Source organism: Ceratotherium simum, chromosome 6, assembly GCF_057802395.1.
Source record: "Ceratotherium simum simum isolate JZ-2026a chromosome 6, ASM5780239v1, whole genome shotgun sequence".
In the NCBI taxonomy this organism is placed as follows: Eukaryota; Metazoa; Chordata; class Mammalia; order Perissodactyla; family Rhinocerotidae; genus Ceratotherium; species Ceratotherium simum.
Window position 1 is genome coordinate 18358281 of NC_141905.1, and position 23947 is coordinate 18382227.

Sequence of the window (23947 nt, forward strand, 5' to 3'; positions counted from 1 at the left end):
GTCCTGTTTATTTCAGGTGTCGTTCTATCAGAAGACCAACCTGTAGCACCGGTGTCATCTACCTCACCTGGTATCAAAACGGAAAACTTACCTGCTTCTAAAGGGTACATGCTAGAAACCATGACCACATCAGCAATGCCATTGAAACCAGTTGTGGCAGAAACTCTCATCAATGATAAAGGGAAGGAAAGGCGAGGCAAGGGGCAGCCCCCTTTCCGCCACAGATCCGAGGGCGGCTTAGTGGATAAAGTAGCCTTGAAGAAGTTGCCACACCTGTCTCTGTCTCAGTATGACTTACTAGAAACAGACGTTTCTTTCCAGCCTTGGGGGAGTGAGAATTCAGTCCTGATTCCAGAACCTGTGAATTATGCCCAGGGCTCCATGAGGGAACAGTTGCGGAGCAAGTCGCCCCAGGACAGCCTGAGCAGTAGCTGCCCTCAGTGTAACACCGTAATTGCCAAACCTGTGCACAAACCGGTGGATGCTTCCTGGCAGGTGGACCCGCCCTTGAACCAGGAAGTGGACTACTCAGATAGTGAGGTAGCTGTTACTCTTATTGATACTTCTCAACCTGGAGATCCACTGAGTCTGCATGAACCCATTAAAATTGTCATCACCATGAGCAGTACCCAGAACTCCACGACGGACTTGGAAAGCTCACTCCACCTGAAGGTGATTAGCACTGAGAGAACTGGTTTAAAGTCTGATGAGCCGGCTACCCCAGGGGTGGCCAGTCCTCCAAACGTCGAGCAGATGAGAATTCCTGTCATCATGCTCGAGCTGTCTGAAGATGGAAGAGGAGATGTTATTTGTCCCGAAGACAATGGAAGTGAAAGGACTCCAGAGAGATTGATGGTGGAGGCATCCTCCAATCAGTGCTCTGGCTATGAATCTGGGGAGGGGGGAAATGCCACCAAGGACTACAGTCCTTCCCTAAGAGACCACTGTGAAACAAGCCCCCCGCTCACACCTAACATGGTCTTCGAGTCTGAAGCAGGAAAGGAAGGCCAGGCTAACCTTGACCCCTCATCTTGTAAAACCAGCCATGAAAAGAGACATGCCCGTGTCCTCAGTGTGGATAGTGGCACAGACGTCTTCTTGTGCAAAAGTTCCGCAGAAATTACCAACGATAAAGAGAAAACAATACCAACTTCCAAATCTGACCTAGAGGCTAAGGAAGGACAAATACCAAACGAATCCAACTTCTTGGAATTTGTCTCCCTGTTAGAATCAATTAATACTTCCAAGGTGGTGGCATCAAGCCAAAGGAATGGCTCAGCAGAGCAGAACAGAGAAAGTGGGCTTCTTGGAGGTATGATTCCCATCAGTTCTGTCCTGATGATACAAAGACAGCAATACATCTCTTTGTTATTTGCCTTCTGTGATTTGATTTTGCACATAGTGGGACAACTATTAGGGAATTATTTGCTGCTTGGCATTGTCATTGATATTTCCCGAATGTGCCAGTACTAAACTATGTGATGAGCATATATCAAAATTGGCTTACTCCACCAGGAAATTTAAGGCATAGTAATGAATGTTTGGCTTCCCTAGAAGGCAAGAATATTTATTTTCAAGCAAATAAGCAATTATATTTTACCATGAGACAAGAACTCACAATAGATATCTCTTTCTTTATAGAATAGATCCATTCTGGAAAAGCTGATCATAAACCAAATTTCTGTTAAGTGAATCCACTTTTCTGTTGAATTCCACTATAAAATCCTGTTTGCAGAATTCCCTAATTATCACAAGTTGTAAACATAATTGTGACAAACACTTACACGGCTCTTAATTTATGTCAGACACTGTCCTGAGCACTTTACATGTATAAACAAGAGTGACCATACGTTGTGGTTTGCCCGAGAGGGACCTCATTTACACTTGTTTTGCCAACATAATTATTAATAGCACCACCTTTCACTCTCAACAGTGTTCCCAGTTTGAACAATAAATTATACAGTTACTCTCCTGTTAACTCACTTACTCCTCATATAACCTTGTGTTATGGGCACTATTATCATTCCTTTTTGCAGATGAGGCTCGGAGATTTTCACTAACTTCCCCAAGTTAGTCTGGTAAGTGTGGGAGGTACTAGAACTGAGCTTTGATCCCAGGCAGTCTTGCTTCCGAGTCCATGCTCATAAAAAATAAACTATATTTCCTGTCTCCCTATAAGATTCATTTATTTTCAAGTTACTTGATGTCTCTGGGCCTCAGTTTCCTCACTGGTAAATGATACCTCATTGCTGTAGGTTGTAGCATTTCTTTATGCTGGACTGCCTGTCCCTTTGCTACTGGCCGTTCTCCCCTCTCTGGGACAGCCAGGGGGCCCCTCTGGCTCCATGTTGGCCGCTCCTGGCAATTTGCTGTTGTTTCTTTTGTCTTTCTGGTGCTCTGCCAAAGGGATTGCTGTGCATGCTGATTGGTCCACTGTTGCTTAAAAATTCATTAAGTTTGAATATTTAAATTATGTCAAGTTAGTGTGTTCTCCATTTTACTATGTCTGTATATTTAAGATTTTGCATTTGGTGTTAATAAGAACAGGAAAGATTTAGTTAAACTTTTTAACAAACATAAGCAGTACAAGAAAGCATTGGTTACTTTGAGATGAAAATCTTTCTGATATAAGATTTGGGTGTTTATCGTTTATTTAATATAAAGATTCATACATTTAGATCGGCATTGTCCAACAGAACTTTCTGCAGTGATAGAAATATCCCATAACTGCTGTCCAATACAGTAGCCACTAGCCACATGTAGCTATTAAATACTTGGAATGAGGATTGTGCAGCTGAGAAGCTGAATTTTTAATTTTGCTGAATTTTAATTCATTTAAATAGCCACATGTGGCTGCTGTCTATCTTGCTGGTCCAGACGACACGTGTGTCTTGCCTAGAAGCCATGTGCGTGGTAGGTGGAACACTGGCTTTGGAACTTGATAGCCTAGGGCCAAATTTTGGTTTTGTAGTACCAGCTGGGTGAGCTTGGGCAACTTACCAAATCTATCTGAGTCATAATTTCTTCAATAAAGCAGGAATTGTAATATGTTATGGATTTATTATGAGGATTCAATTAGGAAACTATGTAAAAAGTCTTGCTACGTGATCCTTTTCAGCCTTTTATTCTGATTTTCCCCTCAGGCAAAATGTAAGGTTTATTTGGTTTATCTACTTAAGATTTTGCTCTTCTTGAATTTTTCAGCCAGCCACGTTCAATCAGAACAACGCTGAGTTGGGAATCTAGGGGACGTGCAAAGAGATATAGATGCTGTGAGGTTTTCTGTGGAAAGGAGCGGCTTGGTTGTCGGGAACTTGCAGGCACAGCAAGGAGAGAGGAGTTGGAGTGGATTGTATGTCTATGCCAGGAAAGGACAGAGGTTTTTAACTGAAGGATGAAAGAGAAGGACAATAAGTCTTTTAGTTCCTGGAAGGCAGTCAATGCCAAAGGTGGCAAATTAGATGGTTTTTCAGTGATACCTTATATTTTTGGAAATGGAATATCTTCATGCTCCATCACTAAATATTAATTTGTTATTTATCATAATCCAAAAACCCATTTTGGGAGGTATTTATAAAACAACATGATGGTATTTAATGATATTAGCAGCCTAGAGAATGTGCCCTAATCTTTCTCCTGCTTCATAGAGAAACAATGCTTGAACTTGGACCACACTGTACGAAGAAAGGTGATTTACCAGTTTCTCTCTGTGGCACCGTTGTTTCCAACCCAGCTCATCTCCACAAAGGGCTTTTATTATCTTCAGGCCTTGGGGATATCCTAAAGTTCAAGGCTATGGAAAACCACACACTTATCAAAAGCTTTTAAAACCATGTTTTTGTTTTGTTTTGATACAGCTTTATTTTATTTATGGAAATAAACGAAGACCACTCAAATGAGAAGAAGCAAAGGCTATGATTCAGAGCTTACTATAGTGAGGGAGTCAACCACCGTCACTGTGTTTTGGCAGAGATTGAAATGCAGGCAGAGGAGTGGGAAAGCTTTGTAGTGGAGGAAAGGAAGGCTTTAGGTATGATTGGAGGCTGCTGGCCTGGGGAAGCTGGAGGCGGGCTGGCTAGAGCATCCAATGTGATCAGTTAGGGGAGCGTATTGACTTTCCCTGGTTGGTTGGGTTTCTCTGGTTGGAAGCAGGGACAAAAATTAGGGAAGCTGTCAGTTATTAATCAAGTCCTGGCCATTTGGAGCTGATTGTTATGGGGGTTATTTTTCAGTTTCTTGGACGGCTTGCCAGAAATAGTAGTCTAACTTCCTGTAAGTCTGAGTTGTACATAGTATATTGGCTTCCTGGACTGGTTACTGTAGATAATGGGTTGGTTTCCTGGGCTGGTTGCTGTAGACTGTGAGTCAGAGTTCTATTTTTATATATATATTGTCTGGCCATTGGCCATTTGTATATTCAATCTCTTCTAGAATTTCTAAGAAAATAATTACCAATGTATATAGAGATGCTTATTGAAGAATTATCTATAGTATAGAAAAATTGAAACAACCTAAATTTACAACAATAGGGGTGTAATTCAATAAAATTATACTGTGTCAATGTAATATTATATAACTACCATTTTTGGATGCGGTAGAAGAATATCTAATGTCATTAAATATTTATAATACTTTAAGATAAATATAAAAGTTATAAAATAACATCTGTATTATAGTTTAATTTTTGTAAAAAAACAATATGTGTACGCCTAGAAAAAAAGACTGATGTGATATGTATCAAATTGACTCCTGTATCAGTATGGTGGGGTTAGAGTGATTTAAGATTTTTTCTTTTCTCTAGTCTTAAATTATATACAATTAATGTGTGCTGTTTTTATAAAAAGAAAATTCCTAAAAATGTGTTTTTTTTAAAGGGAAAAAGGGAAAAAAATAGTCCATATTGTTGGCGTATGCAATGTGCCCATTTAAGAGAAGGAGACACTAAGATGTGATAGAGATGTGAACAAATGATTCCAAATACATGTAGTGTGAAGGGGTAGAGCTGTCTAAATGTGCCTTTCTGCAATTTTTTATGTGATATGATCACTGGCTAAAGCTACTTATTATGATAGCACTTTCTCACAAATGTGTTTCTTAAAAACTGTGAAAAGTTCTATCTTGACAAGCTGTCACATGAAATGCAAACATTTTATACCAAAAAAATTTTAACAGTAGTTTCACAGATGTGCTGGGAATGTTTATCTTCAGGACTCACATAGAAGCCAGCAATGTTTCTCTAAATACTTGAAGTCTAAGGATGAAAAATGTTGTCATATACATAACGATATATTTATACCCCAGGGAAGCTAACATAATGTTACTTTCTGAGGGCCTGGGCAGATCTGAGTGGACTTTCCCAATGGCATGTCTTGAAAGAGCCTATAGGTTCAAACTACTCAGTAGTGCTCTTCTCTCAGGCAAAAATTTACTCAAAAGATAGCTGTTGGTGTCTTTGGTCTTGGGAATACAGTGGTCATTGTGACCTTGAAGGTGACTGTTGGGGTGTGTCCTCAGACAAGGAAGGGCTTGCCCTCAAGGGCAGATTCCATTTTGTATAATGGTGTACGCTAAGAGTCTTGTTTTCGTCCTTTATTTAAAGAGGATTCTAAAAACTCAAAAAAACCAATCTGTACCTATTGATCTTGGCATTCTCATGCCCCTCAACATATTCTCAGGGTAAAGCAGGTGTAGTATCTCACTGTGTCCTCCACAGCACCAGACATGGGGTTCAAAGTCAGCTCTACTTTACAAGTATCTACTTTATGAAGGGACCAATTCTACTTGAGCATGAAAATTTAGATTTGGAGAATGAGTGGGAAGGAAAGATTGATAAGATTTTAAAATGGTAAAGGGGACTTTGTTCCAAAATAGCCAGGTTTGTTTATGTAATTTTTTTTTTCACCTGATGCTGTCTATTTATGAGTTATGGACCTTTCAGGCCTAACTAATCTAAATGGGTGATTGCAACTGGATAAGTCAGTGGTCACTGGAGTTATTTCAAAGGCGTCCCTGAATTGGTACATGAGGTAGATGGTGTTTGTAGATGTCTAAATAACATGTCTCCAACATATACGCATCTCTGGTTTTCAAATATATTTAAGTACTTTCATAATTAGTAAAAGGAAAATTTATTTAAATGCATTCTGAATTCATAGGAGCGATTTATATTTTCTATCCATTCTTGTTTCAGTTTTGGTAACTTATTTCCAAGTGCTTTCACATTAATTTCTTATTTAATTTTGTATTAACACATAAAGTGATGTTTTTCAGATAACTGCTCCCAGGAGAAAAAAGAGGAAATCCTAGAAAGTGAAAAGCCCAGTGGATGCAATTCCAAGCAAGGAAAACCAGACGTACAAAGTCAAGATCATACCGGCACCAGCCCTGTGCTCACTGAGCCTGCCAGGATCACGACCCTGTAAGGATGGCTTACTTCCTTAGCATCACCTTTGTGCAAGGCGTGAGACAGCCTCATTTACTGGCTGCTTCTTTTAATACTTTGTTAAGGATAAGGAGGAGTTCCTAATAGTTTTTGAAACTTTTATATATGTTAAGTTTCCAGGGCAATAGACAAAGACAAATAATCTACAGAGTAACTTCCCAACAAGATAGTTCTGTCTTGCAAGTCATCAGTGGGCCAGAAACATCTGTGCAAGATGAGATCTCTGTGGATGCTATGCATGTCTTCATTGATGAACATGGTAAGTCTTGAGAACTCTTTACTAATGAGGAAGAAGGGGTAAAGCTGGCAGCTTTCTCAGGGTCCCATGTGGTCTCTTAGCACAAGTACTAGACTTTGGAACAGGAAGACTTAGTCCTACGATTGCTCACATATAGTGTTCTTAGAACAGTGTGCTCCCTCTTGCCTCAGGGTCTTTGCACGTGCCATGTCCCTGTGCCCACAGTGTGCTATTTATCCTTCAGATCTCAATTCTAAGTTAGGAAAACTTTTCTTAGACTCCCAAGACTTAATCAGGTCCTCTGCTTTTTGCTCTCTTAACACTCTGTCTTTTTCCTTCTTCAATACTATTATAGCTTCTAATTACTTATTGACTTATAATAATTTGGTTAATGACATTTTCATTTTCCCCTTTGCAATTGTAAATTTCAGGAAGGCGATGCCCAGCACCTAGTAAATATTTATTGGATATATGTTGAAAATCTGACCTTGATATATTTTTTTAGTGCCTTGTTATAAAAAGGATTTAAAATAGTAGAAAGAAAGAGAGAGAGAGAAAGAATCATTAAGTGGCAAGTTCAAAGTTCTGTAGATAAGGGATATATGTCCTAGTTTTTCGAGAATGGGTCTTGGCTTAAATCCCTTGCAGATCAATTAATGCTTGTTGTTTTACTCTTAAAAGGATCCTCGTTTGGATCATAAATTATATGATTGCCCTATCTATAGATCCATAGTTTCTGGTTTGAAGGGCTTTTGCATCTGCAGAAATACACAGAGACTTACATTATGAAGAACGACATTAGCACTTACATCAAAGCCTCCAGAGGGGCTTCGGTTGTCATTGCTAATGTTTCTCTTGGTGGGAGGAACCTTCAAGTTGAGGTCCAGTCTCCCGTCTACATTCCAGCTGCTCACAACAAACAAGGTTAATTATGTTCCTGTGTCACCTGAAGAAGGTACTCCCAAAAACGCTTCTGGGGAGAGACCATTTGCATTTACAGAGTGAACTGATTTTCACACCTCAATACCCTGAACCTCTTTAGCAGGCTAATTTAATTCTGCAAATTAATTCCACCTCTTGCTTTTCCTCATTACCGGGCTGACAAACCAGTCAGTGTGCTATGCCACTGCTCATCTGCAAATTCAGAGGTGGGGATGGTCTCATGTGGTCCACCAATCAAAACTATGTGCTTAACAAACCTCTTTCTGGACAAGATACAAAAGAACACCCAGTTACAGAATACGCATATCGTACTGACACATGATGAGAATACACCAAAAAATGAATTGAAGAGAATATATGAAAGTGAATTGAGGTGGCACAAATTAATTGATCAAAAGCAATTAAGTAATAAGTAACTGAGTCAAGCTTGTCTAAGCATATTATCAGAAGGTATGTCAAGAAGATTTTCTTAGTTAAGTTACACATTCTGTGGAGAAATATAAAGAATGGACCTAGATTACCAAGGATTATTATTAAAACAGTACAAAATGAGTTCCCTCTGTCTTGAAAAAAGTATAAGCTGAAATGATCATATAGAAATAGTTGTGTAATATTTTTGCTGAAATTTTGTGATGTTGTAGGGGAAATTAGATCCTGTTATTTAAAGTCTGGAAATCAGAAAGAAGGCCCTTTACAGCATCAGCCGTCAAATTATGATGGTTTCTCTCATGCTCGGTAAGTGGAGGGAGCTCTGTTTTCGGGTTTGGGAGCTGTAGCTTTGCTGGGGGACATGCAGCTTACTCTGATTGTAAATGAAGTGGGGATCCTGGTGTAGAATGAATGTGTTAATCCGCTTGTAGGTGTCAAAGCATGTGGGTTTTGTGTGAAAGAAAAAGAAAATCTGACCTTGTAGAGTAATCAAAAATAAATGGAACCATTTTCATAGTAGCCACTTCCAAAAATGAATATACCATGTAGGTATAAATAGATAGGAACCTGTGTAAACAATAATGTTCCCTTCAGGAAAGATGTTGATGTAGCTTGAGAACATGTTATTAAATTTGTCCCAAGGAATGGACTAGAAATGTAGTTAGTTCTTGTCTGCACTAATGAAGGCAAGCTTTTGTAGATAGATAGGCTAAACATCTTTTCTATTTTCCTTCAGAATGTGTTGAATAACTTTCTTAATTATGTTAATTAAGTTGGTATTAAATGAGCCTGCATATCCGGAACATACACGGATTAATGGTGGCATTGGGCAAGCTGTCAATCTTATTAGTGGCAGACCGAATTTATCATTCATCCTGGACTTCAGGATTCTTTAAGGATAATTCATATGAGCATGCCTCAGTTGCTTGCTCTAAGTGTGGAAGTGCATTTTTCATGTCCATTTCTTTAGAATTGTATGTATATTTGAGGATTTATGGGAGACTTTTGTGGTGTGACTGGAATGCCTTAGGCTTCGTGCCTGGAGAGTGTAAAAGGAGTTATAGGAATCTCAATTACAGATCCTGTGATTCAGTGTTCCTTCCCAAGGTCAAAGTTTCCTTACCAGGTGTGTATGGGAAATTCAAGGGGAAGCCTCCCTCGTGCCTGGAATAAAGACTGTCCTTGTCTTTGCAGTCTGGCCCCCAGGTGGAACTCTGTTGTGTGCCAGCCTTTTAGGGTGTTCTCTTGTGGCAGCCACTGCCACTTCTGGCCTGCCTAAGAATGCTAACGTCAGCCTTTCTGGTAGATCTGACGGGTACTGCAGGTGATGGCTCTCCCTGGCCACATAATCCCAGCTGGGCCCTGACCCTGAAACAGCCTGCTTATGTCCAAAGTCACTCCTGTGGGGAACAGTCCTATTCTTCATTGCCGACATGCTTCCACTCTTCCTCTGTCTCCCTCAGGGACCCTTGTACCAATCAAAACAGACAGAAAACAAAATTCTCCTTTTCTAGCCAAAAAGCATGCAAAGTCCCTATGCAAATGGAGACCCGAGAGGTGAGGGAGGTTTGCCATCCACATCTTAGCTTCAGCCTCCAGGACGTTCTGTTACAATGGTTTCATGAATTTAGTCATCTAAGATGGCAGCCTTCTCAGACAGAATGTTTAATTACACAAGAACACAGCTTTGAAAGCTGTCATATTATTCTGAAATCCTTGGTTGAAAGCTATAGTGTTTTTAAACTAAATTTAGAACCATATAAACTTATTTTATCCCAAAATAAAGTTACAAGACTTTAAAATTTTTATTTTTCTGGATAAATGTGCTTCACTTTTCTCCTGGGTAAGTACTTCGACTGCATTTGCTGGTAATGCCAATTAGAATAAGGCCACATGTCCAGAGCCTTAAAAAACTAAAAGTATACAGTGTGCAGGTAAGAATTAGAGAGAGGGCCTATAGGGTTTTCAACAAGCCCCACTTTCTTAGACCATGCCTCAGCTGCCCATTAACTCACTTCCTCCCCTTAATTTCTCTCTCTTTATTAAATGTCCTCCAACTCCTACTTTCTTTCATTTTCCCTGCATTCCTTGCCATATTAGAGCTCTTTTCTTTTTAACCTGCCCCCCATTTCCAGAGCTGCCTGGGCTTCAGTTTTTCATGATGCGTTTACTCATAGTGAAAGCGCTCTTGGTGAGGTTAAGTTATAGCACGGCTGGAGTGTTGGGGGATTCTGAATGTGTTTAGCGGAGCTTTCTTGTGAAGCCATGTGGCTTAGTAGAGAGTCTCAGAATATCATTCCTTTCCTGGCACTGCCTTTTCATGTAAATAGAACCGTTAGACCCCTTTCTGTTACACGTGAGAGCAGTCCAAGTCAAACAGGCTTCATCAGAGTGGGAATTTTGGGGTCATATAATAGAGACGTCTTGGGTAGATGTCTTCAAGGGTGTGGTTTCTCTTTCTCCATCATTCTCCTGTTCCTCTGTTTTGACACCACTTTCCAATACCTCACCTTGGTGGTAAAAAGATGGCTGTAGTAGCCCCAAACCTTATGTCTTCTCTCATTCCAGTCCAGCAGGGACAGTGTGCTTCTTTTCCATAAATCCCAATATATCTCATTGTGTCTGACTGGTTCTGACTGGCCACGTACCCTGAGCCCCGTCACTAAGGCAAGACCTTGGCTTGGATCTATGTTCATACACACAGCAGGAATTGTAGGGTCCCTCTGAGAATGTATGGAGGTGGCTCTTCAGAGGGAAATTTAGAGTAGGGTAGATGGATGCTGGGCAGCAAAAATCAACAGATGACCCCTGAAGACTCTCTGTTTTTGGTAATATGGCAATTGAATTAATTACTGAGCTTCTTTAAAGAGAAAGATGATCAAGTTTTGTAAAAACAACTTTCCCCTTAAAGAAAAACTATGTAATGTCCCTAGTTGTCTCTAGCATTTCTTGTATGTGAACATTCTGATAGACAAGGTCTTGGTCCACCAGTCTCACATGCCAGTTCTAAGTCTGATCACCTACTCTTTCCCCAAGATAATTTGACAGTCTTAAGTCTTAAGAGTTCTAGGAAAGAATGACATGTTGCCATGCATATCTTCTCTTTCTTGTGCTTCAAAGATAAAATAAAATAGTATACATGTTTACTATTATATGTATAGACTATTATTTGAGAATATATATATTCTCTACACTGTCTACTCTTTGAAATAAGTTAGTCTTTTAGAGAGGGCTTTGTTATGGGTTTTTATGGCAATTCACTGGCCCATTTGGGCATAGGAGATGTACAGTGCTTCCTGTTTGATGCGTGAGCACAAAACTCTGGTCGCTTCGCTTAGCAAAATAATAGCATTGAAGCTGTTCTCTAGGCAGTTCTGGAAAAGCAGTTAAAGGGCTGCCATCTGTTTAATTCATACATAGGAAAAATGGCTTCATCCTCTGTAGAGTCAGATGATCTGGATTTAAATTGCTGTCTGACAGGCTTATGGTGGATACTCCAACAGTCTCAAACTCCTCCCCAGACTCAGAGATGTTGAAAGCTATGCCTCCCATTCATGGGAAGCTAATTTCTTTGGATTTGTAATAAGCCTTGGCTTTCGTGGACGCTCATGATGTGATGATGATTTGGCTATCTTTGAATTGGTTGTATGAAAGAAAAATTGTTGTAAAATAGGATAAAAGCAAGAAAGCTGGTTCAATTGAAATATTTTAGTCCCTGCATTAACATACCTCTGTATGTGTGTGTGTTTGTGTGTGTATGGAGGAGAGTGTCATCTCTATCTCTGACATAAAAAGTGACATGAGAACAGAATGCAGCTGATTGAGTGCAATGCCAGCAGGTCAGGATTTTGCAAACTGGAGGGCCAGGTCACTCACGTCTGACACCTGTGTTCCAGTGTGCCTCGAGTCTTTCTGTGGGAAGCCACATTATGGCATTTCCTGGCCCTGAAGGAAGCGTTTTCCTATAATCATTCTGGTAGTAGCAGCCACCACTTATTAAATATGTATTATGTGCTAAGCACTGTGCTAAGTATTAAATTATCTGATTTCATCTGCATGACAAAACTGAGGGAGGTGATATTAGCTCCATTTTACAGAGAAAGATACTAAGACTGATTAAGAAACACGCTCAACCTCAGTAGCTAGTAAGTGGCCAGTGGACACTTAAATCTCCCCCCCTTTCCCCTGCCCGGAGCAGGGGCCGCAAGCTCAGAGTTCCTGGTGCCCAGGCAGGTAATATAAATAGGTGAAGCGGGCCCAGTGCAAATGACTGGAGGGGTGGCTACTGCAGTACATTGAGGGCATTTATCCTGTCTACAGAGGGTTGCTGCTACTTATTTTCAGTTTACTGAAGCTCAAGAAGCCTAGGGTGACCGGATTTTTCGTTTTGTTCCACCTGGAGCTGGAAATCACAGGTATTTGTAAAAATCTAGTTTGTGTAATGTCAGTTTTAATTTTTTTGAGATACCATGGAGCACAGATGACATGTGTGTAGTTGGCTGTGGCCTGTGGGCTGCCAGTTGTCAAGTCCTGCTCTGAACCTGGGTCTTCACTCTGAGCTCCCCTGTTGAGCAGCCCTTCTTACTAACACCTGCGATATTGGTACGCCCTCATGTGGTCCCCACCGCCTGAGCAAGTACGCAGTGAGCTGCTGCTCCAGACCCCTGTTATAGCCCTATCCCTCACCTCCCCGCTCCGTGAGACCCACACTAGCTGACCTTCAGCTGTTCCTCACAAACCTCTGCTCTTCTTTGCCTCGAATGCCCTTCTCCACTCGTTTCCACCTTTTGGAATTTTCATCTTTCAAAGCAGAAATTGCAATCTGCCTCTTTTATACTTCTCTCCTTATCAATCCCCACCATGAAAATAACTCCATCCTTCCATGTTGCTATCAGAAGACTGCTTATCACGTTCTCCTTGGTGCTTCATTTATTTGTGCAGGACTCCCATCTCTTCTTCTGGATTGTGTTTGTCTAAGGAAAAGTGACCATGACTAGCACGCCTTTATAGCCCTCACTTAGTCCTCTGTAGATAGATGTTCAATAAATATTGAATTGAATCAAATTGACCCTTGGAAATGACAAAGATAGCCCAGTTGGAGTTCTGGACAGTGCAGAGTCCAGCTGGGCATATAGGGATAGCAGGTGAGAAGCTGAACAGGTGGAGAGGAGTCAGGCCCTGGGGACCATGAAGCCTGGTTGGGAATTCATGCTTTCTTCTATTTGCAGCAGGAGTAATTAGACCTATTTGCAGAGAGATGTGACCCGATGGGTGTAGGATCATCAAAACAACATCAACAAATAACTCCCTCACCTTGTGAGGGGTGGGGGGCAAGATCCAGAAGGACTAGCAGTTTGCCTGGTCAACATATTTGAATACAGAATGTTATCTTCTCCTTTTATAAGTCGGAAAATGGAGGAAAAAGAAAACCCTGAAAATGACTCTCTTTAAACCACTCTACATAGAAATCAGAGGTTGAGACTCAAATTAGATTTTCTCGTCCTGTGTTCCATTCATTCAGGGGAAATAATTCTCTCTGTCCATAGGAGAGGTGACTGTGATGGAAAATGTGACATCGGGAACCATATTTCTCTGAAATCAGAGGTTTCGCATCTTGCAGCATAAACACGAGTTTTAGTCTTAGGCTGGACCAGGTTCCAATTCCAGTACTAACTGTAACTTTTTGTTTGACATTGAGCAGCTTGCTTAACCATCTTAAGCATCAGTTTTCTAATCCATAAACAGAAATGACGCTAGTAGTTAATTCACCGAGTGCCTTTACTTTTTGTTTACTTTATTTATTTTGTGAGGAAGATTAGCCCTGAGCTAACATCTGTTGCCAATCCTCCTCTTTTTGCTGAGGAAGATTAGCCCTGGGCTAATATCTGTGCCCATCTTCCTCTACTTTATATGGAGGAACCCTGCCACAGCATGGCTTGATAAGCGGTGCATGGATCCGTGCCCAGGATCCGAACCTGTGAACCCCAGGCCGCAGAAGTGGAGTGTGTGAACTTAACCACTATCCCACCGGGCCAGCCCATTTGGTGGCTTTAAAAGTTAGCTATAATAGTATATATAGTGCTTAGGATAGTACCTGCCAGAGAGGACACTGAGTAAATGTTAGCTGCTGTTATTATCTTTAAACAAGGCAGTTGGACGGTGATTAAGTTCACCCTGACTTTATAGAGCAGAAGATCCTGACTTTAGGCCGTGGATGCCTTTCCTCTAGCACTTTTTGCAGTCACTTCATGAGATTTTCAGGTGGTTAAGTACTTTGTATTCTCCCTATCAACCTGTTGTGTTCCAACATTTTGGCCTCTATGGCAGTTTTAGAGTAGGCAGCTTTAATATTATATCCCTGGCTTTTAATGCCATTAAATTTTGCGTTTTCCTACTATAGTAAATGTAAACTTTGATTTTGAACTTAAAAGCATTCCTAGTTGGGGCTGTTTCTAAGCTTTGCAGACATGGAAGATATTGGAAAAGCAGCCTTTTCCCTCTCAGGCGACTTCAGTAGCTGGGAGTGCCTCCAACTAGGCTATTAAACCACCAATTCTTGTTACTGGCAAGAAAGCCATTGCTCTTCGCCATTGTTATGCCTAGTTGCCATGTGACAGTTTTATATCCCTGACTCCCCAAGTATGAATAGGGAATTGTTTGCAATGTACCTTCCATATCTCTTTGGGGATTTCTGGAGGAAACCAGGAGAGGAAACAAATTTCCCTCATTGGCCCCACCGTCTTTGTGGGAACCAATACATTTCTCGATAACTGTCAAAGAAATATAAGCGGCATTTTCCGGTAGCACAATAGCTGTCCATAAAGCAGGTACCTTTGGTAACATTATCTAATGTAGTTCTGCTTTCCCCAGAAACTAGAATGAGGGAACTATGGCTTGAATTGCAGCATTTAGAATTGCTACTTAAAAAAACTTTCAGAGGATGACTTCATTACCCAGAACACAGGATCGATTCAATAGCTCAGAGCCTAAAGTGAACTGATCTACCTAGAAATTTAAGTTACCAGTCTGCCTAGCAAATGGAAGTTGAAGTAGGCTGTCTGCCTAGGAAGTTGAAGGTGAAGCTGTCTAGAAAGTTGAATTGTGTTTTGTGTCAAAAGGGTTCTTTGTGCAATGGACTTTTGTTATTTCCCCTGTAGGTCTTGCAATTAAAGCTTGATGGTTTCTCTTTGTTCAGCAAAGATTTACGTTTCATTTGTCTGTAAATTCTTCCAAGCCACATGGCAGAGCTTTCTTCTGTGAAAGATATATAACTATGCTTCAGTATTAATCCAGCTTTCTGGTGTCATAAGCAATCTAATGAAAATGCATATGAAATGCATATTGTCTGCTTTTCAGTTTAATCTGGTAGGAAGACATAGTACTTACACATTCATTTTGAGTATCTGTTACTCGTAAAGTTGGCCTAGTAGTTCACGAATGGAAGACTCATTCTTGGGCAAATTAGTTTACAGGATTTTTATTGGGGATTTTTGTACCACAACTTGTTTTTAGTTAAAAAGTGGAATAGATTGGGTACTAATGTATTTATTTATCTGGATTCACTCATTTTTGGCTTTTATTTGTTTATGGATCATTGTAGTACTTGTCAAAGCAAATATTGTTCTCATTATAAATTAGGTTTATTTTTGAAAGCTGTCCGAAATCTCTAAACCCATTGTATGCTGTACTCCAAAGGTGGATTGAAGCCCTGTGCTTAATCTTTATTGCTTCCTCAGAATTCTTACTCTTTTGTTGACATTATCAGCCTGTCTGACTCTTATCTCAATAAAACCTCCCTTACTTATTAGGGTCAACTCTCAAAGAAGCCCTTGAAAGCCACAATGCTTATGAATATACCTGGTTCCCACAGAAGGTAAGCAGGCAGAAAGTTGCAAAAAATAATAATCTCTTTTAGACTCTCTTTTTTATATGAGTCAGAAGAAAGAGTGATCCCTGGTTTGGAATAACTGAGACAGAATGTGGGGCACTGAAATTAGTCAGTTAGGTCTTCAAAATGTAGAGTAACATGCTGTGAATTCTCCCAATATTAGCCATGCCCAGGTCTGTGTCCCATTCAAGTATAAGTTGAAACTTTCAACTCTAATTATGAACACTTGAGAGTATGCGTATAGCTGCCTCACTCTGTTGACTTGCATAATAGAGAGTTATGTCTTTATTGCTTTAAATTTCAAAACTTTGGGGGTTCTTGGTGCCTATGATCCATAGAGGTGGAAGTGATCAGGAAGAAGCAAATGATTATCTGGAGGTTTGCCTTTGAAGAGTTTCTGCCCTTCTAAATGTCTGTGCTCTCTCTCTCTTGTTTTTCAGTGGTTACTGTCTGATCTTTTCACTGTAGTGCTTATTTTGTTTTTTTAGACACGTTAGAGAGAGATGAAATGTTCATCCGGGCACAGAGTCATAAGGATGGAAGGTTTATGAGGTTGACTCTAGAAAGACTTCTGTTCTCTGAGGCACCTTCTCTGAATCCCTGGGAAGAGGCTCTGCCACACAGTGGGCTACTGTTCCCGTGGTCACAGCCCCGACCGCCACACGGTGGCAGTCAGAGCCCATGCTGGAAGGCCTTATCTCACTCCCCCTCTGGTGCTCCCTGTTTCTCAAATGCACGGATGAATTTTGCTGTCATATAACAGAAGAGTTGTTTGCAGACTTTAAAACAAGAATCCCTGTTAAAATTCTAAATTGCAGATTATAGTTTTCAAAACAGTGCTGCTTTATTTAAATATCCCACATATTGAACATGTGCCATGACTTTCATTTCTAAGCTCCCCCTCTGTGTGGCTTGTTCCCATGTCCCCCGAGTCAGCCTGAGAAACAGGAAAGGACAGGCAGAAAAAGAGAAGATTTCTCCCTCAGGCTGGTGGGCTATAATTTTTGAGATCTGGGGAAGATGAAGAATTTCAGGAATGTTTTTACACATCAATGGGAAAATGTAGAGGCAGCACATGTCTTTTGACTATTTGTTGCTTGTAGAAGTTTAGGGGAGTGAAAACCTGGGGAGTACCATATGATGGAATATCGTCACCGTCACTTGGATACCCACCTGTGCCCATGCAGAAGTGCACCATTCTGGCCCAGACTAGATTCTAGCCCCTGGTCCATCTTCATTTCCTTCTAGTCGCTGCTCTTTTTGTAGTTTCCACCATTAGTCACTACTTCTGCTATTGCTCTGAGCTCAATCTATGTTAAATCAATCTATCTATGCTATAGCCCTGACCCAAACTAGTTTACCAGAGATTAACCAGAGAGCAGGATAATCCAGGCCAGATGTGCAAGGATCGCTCTGTTGGCGTTCAGAATGTAGTTGCTACGGGTTTGGAATATTTCCATTTCCATTGCTGTTGCAGAGGAGGAAGTGTTTCTTGAAACTTAGCACTTTCACTTTATGTCTATTAACATGGGGGGAAATCTCAGGCCTTAAGTTAGTAAAACAGAGATTTTTTTAGATGATTGTGCAGCACACAGTCCATAGCTTAAAAAGGGAGACTAAGCAGCGGACAGTCTGAGATACAAGTGAAAGAAGACAGACAGGAATTCTTCAAGGATTGGTAGGAAGATTCCTGTCCACTGAGTAATTTTTGTGACATGGTAGATTTTTTGGTTCTTGAGTGGGCAAGCTGGTTCCATGGATTACAACCATAACATCAGGACCCCAGAAAACTGTGTCAGACTAGGGGGATATACATCTCTTCCAGTGGAGCAATGCTGACAGAGCATTTAATCATCTCCTTCTGGCCTAACAGGAAGCCCATATACACGTAACAGTGCAGGTTTTCTGATGAGGACATACCCAGTCATAAAGCTCAGAGGAGGATCTTTCTTCATATCATTGTACCTTGTCTAGAATATTCAACTCGTGTAAAGGAGTTTAATTAAGAGGGATCTTAACATACTGTTTGAGTCTGTCTTTGTAAAATAAGGAGGATTAGGTGTGAGTTGAGGGCAAGACACCCTTCCCCCATTCCGGCTAATAGAGACAACTAGGATTGATACATTATTTATGTGAAAAGCATAGGGGTCATGTTGCTATTTAATATGAGAGTAAACAAAGTCCTATATCAATAGAAGGAAGTAAAAAGCTTAGATGTGGTTATTAAGTGTCTGCTTTATGGGAGGCACCATTCAGTGCTTTACATACCTAGTTGGATTTAATTCTCACGACAATCCCTGTGAGGAAGGGATCTTCCCTATTTTATAGGTGAAGATTTGAGGTAGGAAACAGCATGCTTATAGGCACAGATAGTAAGTAGTAAAGCAGTAGTTCAAGCCTAGTTCTGTTTAATTCTAGAACTCATCCAGAAGATTTTGAAAAGAAAACCGAGCCCTAGATTTTTACATAGGATTTTTAAATGGCTTGCATAGGAAAATGATGTTATTTATTATTATTATTATTTTATAATCAGAAATATGCTAAGTAAAATGCTAAAATTAAGCTGTGGTGCATGGACACTTCCTCTTGTATTGTGTTTCCCAGCAGGAGGCACTGGCAGAGGCTGTATGCTGTAACAGCTGTTTGTTACCCTTTACACAATAGTCAATTGCTGGCATATTTCAGTTGGCAGTAGAGGGTGCCATACACTTTCTAGATTTTCCCACAGAAGCACACATTTCCATCCCACTGCTGCCTATTTATAGTCATCACCTACCTTATCTACCGTGAAGTCGGATTAATCTTTGGGTTTTAGTGAAGTTCTGGCATTTGCTGAGTTTAGATTTCTCTGAATTTGTATTAACAAAATACTTTCAATCCTATTGTATTTTGCTATGAAACGACAGAATTACAGAACTCAGTGGTTTCTATACAAAGCAGAAAAGTTGGAATGAACATTGTCTATATAAATCTAACCATTTTTTTCTCTGTTGTTACAGATATTACGTCACTAATATAGAAGGAAGCAAAAGCACTTTATAGAACAGTCATCCAAATCATGGAATGATTGGATTTTTAAGTTTTCAGACTCCATGTACTTATCCCACCTGATTCATTTCTTAAACCCTGACTTTAACATATGATGTTTCCTAAATGGTTCTTTACAAGGAGGCCTTTATTAAATGTATCATCAAATAGTCATAAATTATGTCTTAAAAAATGTAGAGAAGTTTCTATGTGCGTACGTGTGTGAATAGTGGAAGTATGTTAAATATTGTTCCTGTAGAATAAATATTCATATGCTTATGAATAGTTCCTAGTAGTAGGAAGTTAGGAAAAAGAAAGATACAAAAACAGAGACTTTATAATGAAATGTGGTTAGAAATCAGAAGGTAATTACGTTAGTGTAGCGTCTGCATTCTTGAGGTGGTTTGGGCCACAAGTACTATGAGACCCAAATTCAAAATGAGTTAAACAATAACAAGATGTGTTATTTCAGAAAACAAGAAGTCCAAAGGTATGATCAGTGCAAGGCTGGTTAATTGAGAGATTCGATGCTGTCATCAAGAAACTAGTTTTGTTCCTTCTCTCAGCTCTGCTGTCCTCAGGGCTCCTGTCCTCAAGCTTGTCTCTCATGATGACAGTGTGGCTGCTGCAGCTCCAAGTGTTTCTTACTCACGTAGCATCTAAACACCAGGCAGAAGAGGGTCTCTTACTTTTGTTACCTTTAAGACGTAGAAAAACTTGCTGATGAGCTCCCTTATCCCCAGCTGACTCCCTTTTGCTACACAGTGGCCTCTTAGAATAATGTTACACTCCCATTCCAGAGCCAGACACTGGCCGGGGTGAATGGCATTACCATAATGGGCATGGGATGACCAGGATTTACCCCTAGGACTAGGGAGGGACCTAATCTCTCTTCTGAAGCACAAGGTCTTGGATGAATTGAATAAAATTAGAGTTATGTTAGTAGGAATTCTGTTAGAAATGACTGTAGGAAAGGCAGCCAATATCGTCTCCTCAAAGGCATGGTCACCCTGCTAGGAAAGCAGGTGAAGTGCGTCCTAGTTTTTGCTTTCTGAGCCAAGGGAAAAATGCCAGGCATGAGTTTGCTTAAAGAGTTCTATTAATTTAAGTCCTGTCAATCTATATGTGATTAAAGACAATAAAACTATTTTGATATAGATAACTAATTCAGTAATGTCCTCTTTTTTAATTACTCGAGGCATTTCTTTTACCAAATGTGCACTTTCTTTGCTGTGGGCTGGGGGGTGGGGTGGTGAGGAGGAGATGCAGAGTGTGGGGGTTGGAGGAGCTAGCAGAGGTGTTAGATGACCACTGTTTCTGCCTAGTTGGTGTCTTGGGAATTATCCAGCCCACTGCTTATTATTTTAACAAAATATGAGGCTAGAAACTGTTGCTACCAGCTCCCCGTCCATTAAATATATAGAAAATTAAGATCATCATTTCTAGAACACCAGGCATCTACATACCTACCCTATGGCAAACTGTAACCGGGATAGCCTGCATAATTTGAATGTGTGCAAGGTGATTCCCCTTCTGCCTGAAGGTAGCTTTATATACACAATTTTCAACTCTTAACCGCTTGTGTGAGGTTGTAAAGTCTTATCCACTGCCTGTGATGGGGATCCCTAGTGTCCTCATGTTTGTACATAATAAATAGATGACTTCTCATACTTCCAGGTGACCGAAGCTTTTGTTTTGCCCTTCCTCAGAGAGATGCAGATCAGTTCCTCCAGTACCACAACTTCTGAGAGTCAAGATCCTTCATCCGGGGACCCTGCAGTCAGTGCCCTTCAACAACAGCTCTTACTAATGGTGGCTCGGAGGACCCAGTCAGAAACCCCACGGGTACGCTCCAGCATTGCTGTTTGTGAATGTTCCAGAAGCAGGGATCTTGAAACCTGTTTCTAGGTTGGATGACCTAACAGAATTAGTCAGGTCTTGCCCTGAACTTTACTCACTGGATTGTGGATATACCACTGCATGGTAGTCTACTGAATGAATGTGAAGAGAAACCATTTGGATAACGGGTACCCTTCTTTTGATACTGACAGGATTGCCACTGTCTTAACTGCTCTTCCAAATGCATTAGAAATTCACTGACATTGATCTTTTGTTGCTGGGATGCACAAATCCCATAAGAGCTCACTTGGTTCGAATTCATGGTTTTCCCCATGGTTTGGAAAATACCTGGCTTTTTGTTAATTTGTTATGGCCTTATAAGTTAAGCATTCAGAGATCCTTAAAGATAAATGTTTGACTTGAAGAGAGACTTTACTCTTGGAGCAAATGACATGGTCATCAAGGGGCTTAAAATATGAAGCTTCCCAAAAGATAACTTGCTAATGTTCATTCACTTACTCACTGTACCTTTAATGAGACCCTGTGAGAGGCAGAGCAAAGAATTCAAAGCAAAAGATAACGTGGGAGGTAAGATACACACCCAGACATGAACTTAGAGCTACAGATTCAATCCTGGGCACCTCAGAGAAAGAGGATGGAGAAGGCTCCATAGAAGAAGGAATACTTGGGCCAGACCTTGAGGAAAGGTGGATTTCAGCTGGTAAGGAATGAGGGAAAAGGATTACAGATGGGATACTGTCGAGTTAGTGTGAAGTGTCTTTATGCTGTATTTACCATCCTCCTGGCAATGTTTTGATTTCTTCTAGAGAACCTCACCTATGAAAAAATAATACAGTTTTATATTTGTTATGATTGCCTAACCAAATTTTTCTAAAAGATGCTTGATAGTATAGGGGGTTGAAATCTACACACCATTGGTCATATGTGCAAAAAAAAAATGTTGTGTTATCTTCTAACTGATCTTGTATTTGTCTGGAATCCTTATTGCTGCTGACTTGTGGGAGAGGAGGTTGGGTAGGGAAGACTTAAAAGTGCCAGTGAAGGGTAATCAGCCCTTTCAGGCTTGAAGGAGTTTCTGTGGGAGCAAGTATTCAGTTAATTCAAAGAATCAGTCTCTAGGGCTATTACTTACATGTGTTCAGTCTCTCCCTCTCCTCTTGTCCAGGGCCTCTGGTTGCAGGAAGCTTTCCTAGACCAAGGGAGGCAAGTGGAGGTGGGAGGGTGCCTCTGGTGGCTGAGCACTGCTCAGATGCCTGGCACCAGCCTGGTCACCGGATGTTCTGGGTGGTGCCTCCAGAGGGGTGGCTGCTCCTGCCTGGTTAGAGTGCAGTGCTAGGATCTGCTGACTCTGCCATTAGCCCCAGCTCTGAGGACCCTGCATTCTGCGGCCTCCTCCTCTCCACCAGTATCTTTGGGTTCACCAATCTTTTCTGTACCTCTGTGTGCTCTCATGGGCCTGGACCCCAGCTGCGTCCTCCACGCTGCATGCCCTGTGGCCAGCCCCACCTCAGTGCCAGTGCTAGTTCCCACCACAAGCCGCGTTGCAGGGAGGCCTGGCAGAATGTGGGTTTTCTTTGAGAAACTTGCATTTTCTCTGATACAGACCTGGGAATCTCCAGCTCCCTACCACCCTTCCTGCCTCCAAAACGTCAGTGTTGAACCTCCAAGGAGGGGAAGGTTATATGAAAATATCCAGATAGTTTGGGAAGATGTGAATGTCATTGATTCCATGAGTGGCAGAGCCACAGGGAAACTAGGAACTTCAGATTGTCAGAGATGCAAATACATTGATTTAATATCTCAAAAACATCCCTGGTAGAGCAGAAACTCAGAAATAAGTAAATATTGCATGGATAAATTAGAAAGAGGCACACCACTCCTTATTTTACATTAAAAATTTTGTAAGTGGCACAATTATGTAAATAAGTGTATAAAAAACTAAATTCATATGTAGTATTTCATTGTTAATCACTCAGCTGAATTTATTGATGAACATCAACTTTTTTAACTTTCTTAATTTTAAGTAAAATTTTAAAAATGTTGTTTTACTATGTAGGTATAGAGGTGGACAAATGAAGAGTGCTATCCAGACTCATATTGAGACCTTTAGTAATGTTTACAAAGGTCTCATATCAGAAAAAACTTCTTTAGTTTTACTATTTAGTTTTCCAAATTTAATTGATATCACTAGGGAATTAGATTAGGTTTTGGCCACAAAATAACAATTAAGTTGTTTCCTGTTTGTTATCCCACACATATTTAGTGAAGACTTACTGTACCTTCAGCCCTGGGCTAGAGGCTGGGTATGCAGTGACAAAAAGACTCAGCCCTGCCTTCAGGCAGCTTAGCTGGTCAACCAATCAGCTATTTATGATGGAGATGATGCTCAGGATAGGCTCAGGTCTGTGGGACGTAGAAGTCCCTGGCCAGGATGCAGGGGATCAGGGAGGCTTCCTCAGTGAGGTGACATCTCAGCTGAAATATGGAGGATGAGTTGAAGTTCGCCACAGAAAAAGCTTGGGGGCAAAGGTCTGGAGGTGAGACAGAAAGCAGGTGTGTTCACCATTCTTGGAGGATAGACGCATAGGGGTAAAGACATGAGGAACTGTTTCTTAGATAAGTCCAGGCAAGTTAAGCAGGAAATAGGGCTCTGAAGACAAAACTATTTAATGACTTCCCTTCCCCCATCCTCCCTCCCTCTGTCCTTCACAGCAGCCCGAGTGCAGCATATGTGGACTAGGAGTCCCCTACCACAATGTTACGTGAACTCTTCTTATTCTAGCAAAGGACCATATTGTACAGGGTCCCGTGGTGGCCAGGAGGTGAGCCCAGACCAGAGAAAAGACTTGTCAGAAGTTCTTCCTGGCACAAATAAAGTGTGTGTGCATTGAATGAAGCGGCTCTGCAAGGAAAGTTCTCAGTAGGGCTGGTCAACTTCTTTTTACATTCCGCAGACGTGTGGAAGAGGTTCTTTTTCATCATCATGGCTGCAGAGCTTAGTTCCTGAGCACAAAGAGAAGGATGAAGCTTGGGGCACATGTGGAGTTGGTGAAATCTGTCCTCTGAACTCCAGATTAGCGTTGAGGGGATTTGAATATTATCAATCACAGTCTCACATGCA

The 23947-nt window shown here is 40.9% G+C and overlaps 1 protein-coding gene across 1 annotated transcript in view; it reads left to right on the forward strand.

The window, feature by feature from the left end:
• The window catches only part of PCNX2 (pecanex 2), a 302893-nt gene that overhangs the window by 38196 nt on the left and 240750 nt on the right, over positions 1–23947 (forward strand). Inside the window, exons 5-9 of the mRNA XM_004432376.3 lie at positions 17–1312; positions 6271–6418; positions 6556–6701; positions 8264–8357; positions 20676–20811. Coding sequence (XP_004432433.2) covers positions 17–1312; positions 6271–6418; positions 6556–6701; positions 8264–8357; positions 20676–20811 — 1820 coding nt within the window. The remainder of the gene's footprint in view (positions 1–16; positions 1313–6270; positions 6419–6555; positions 6702–8263; positions 8358–20675; positions 20812–23947) is intronic.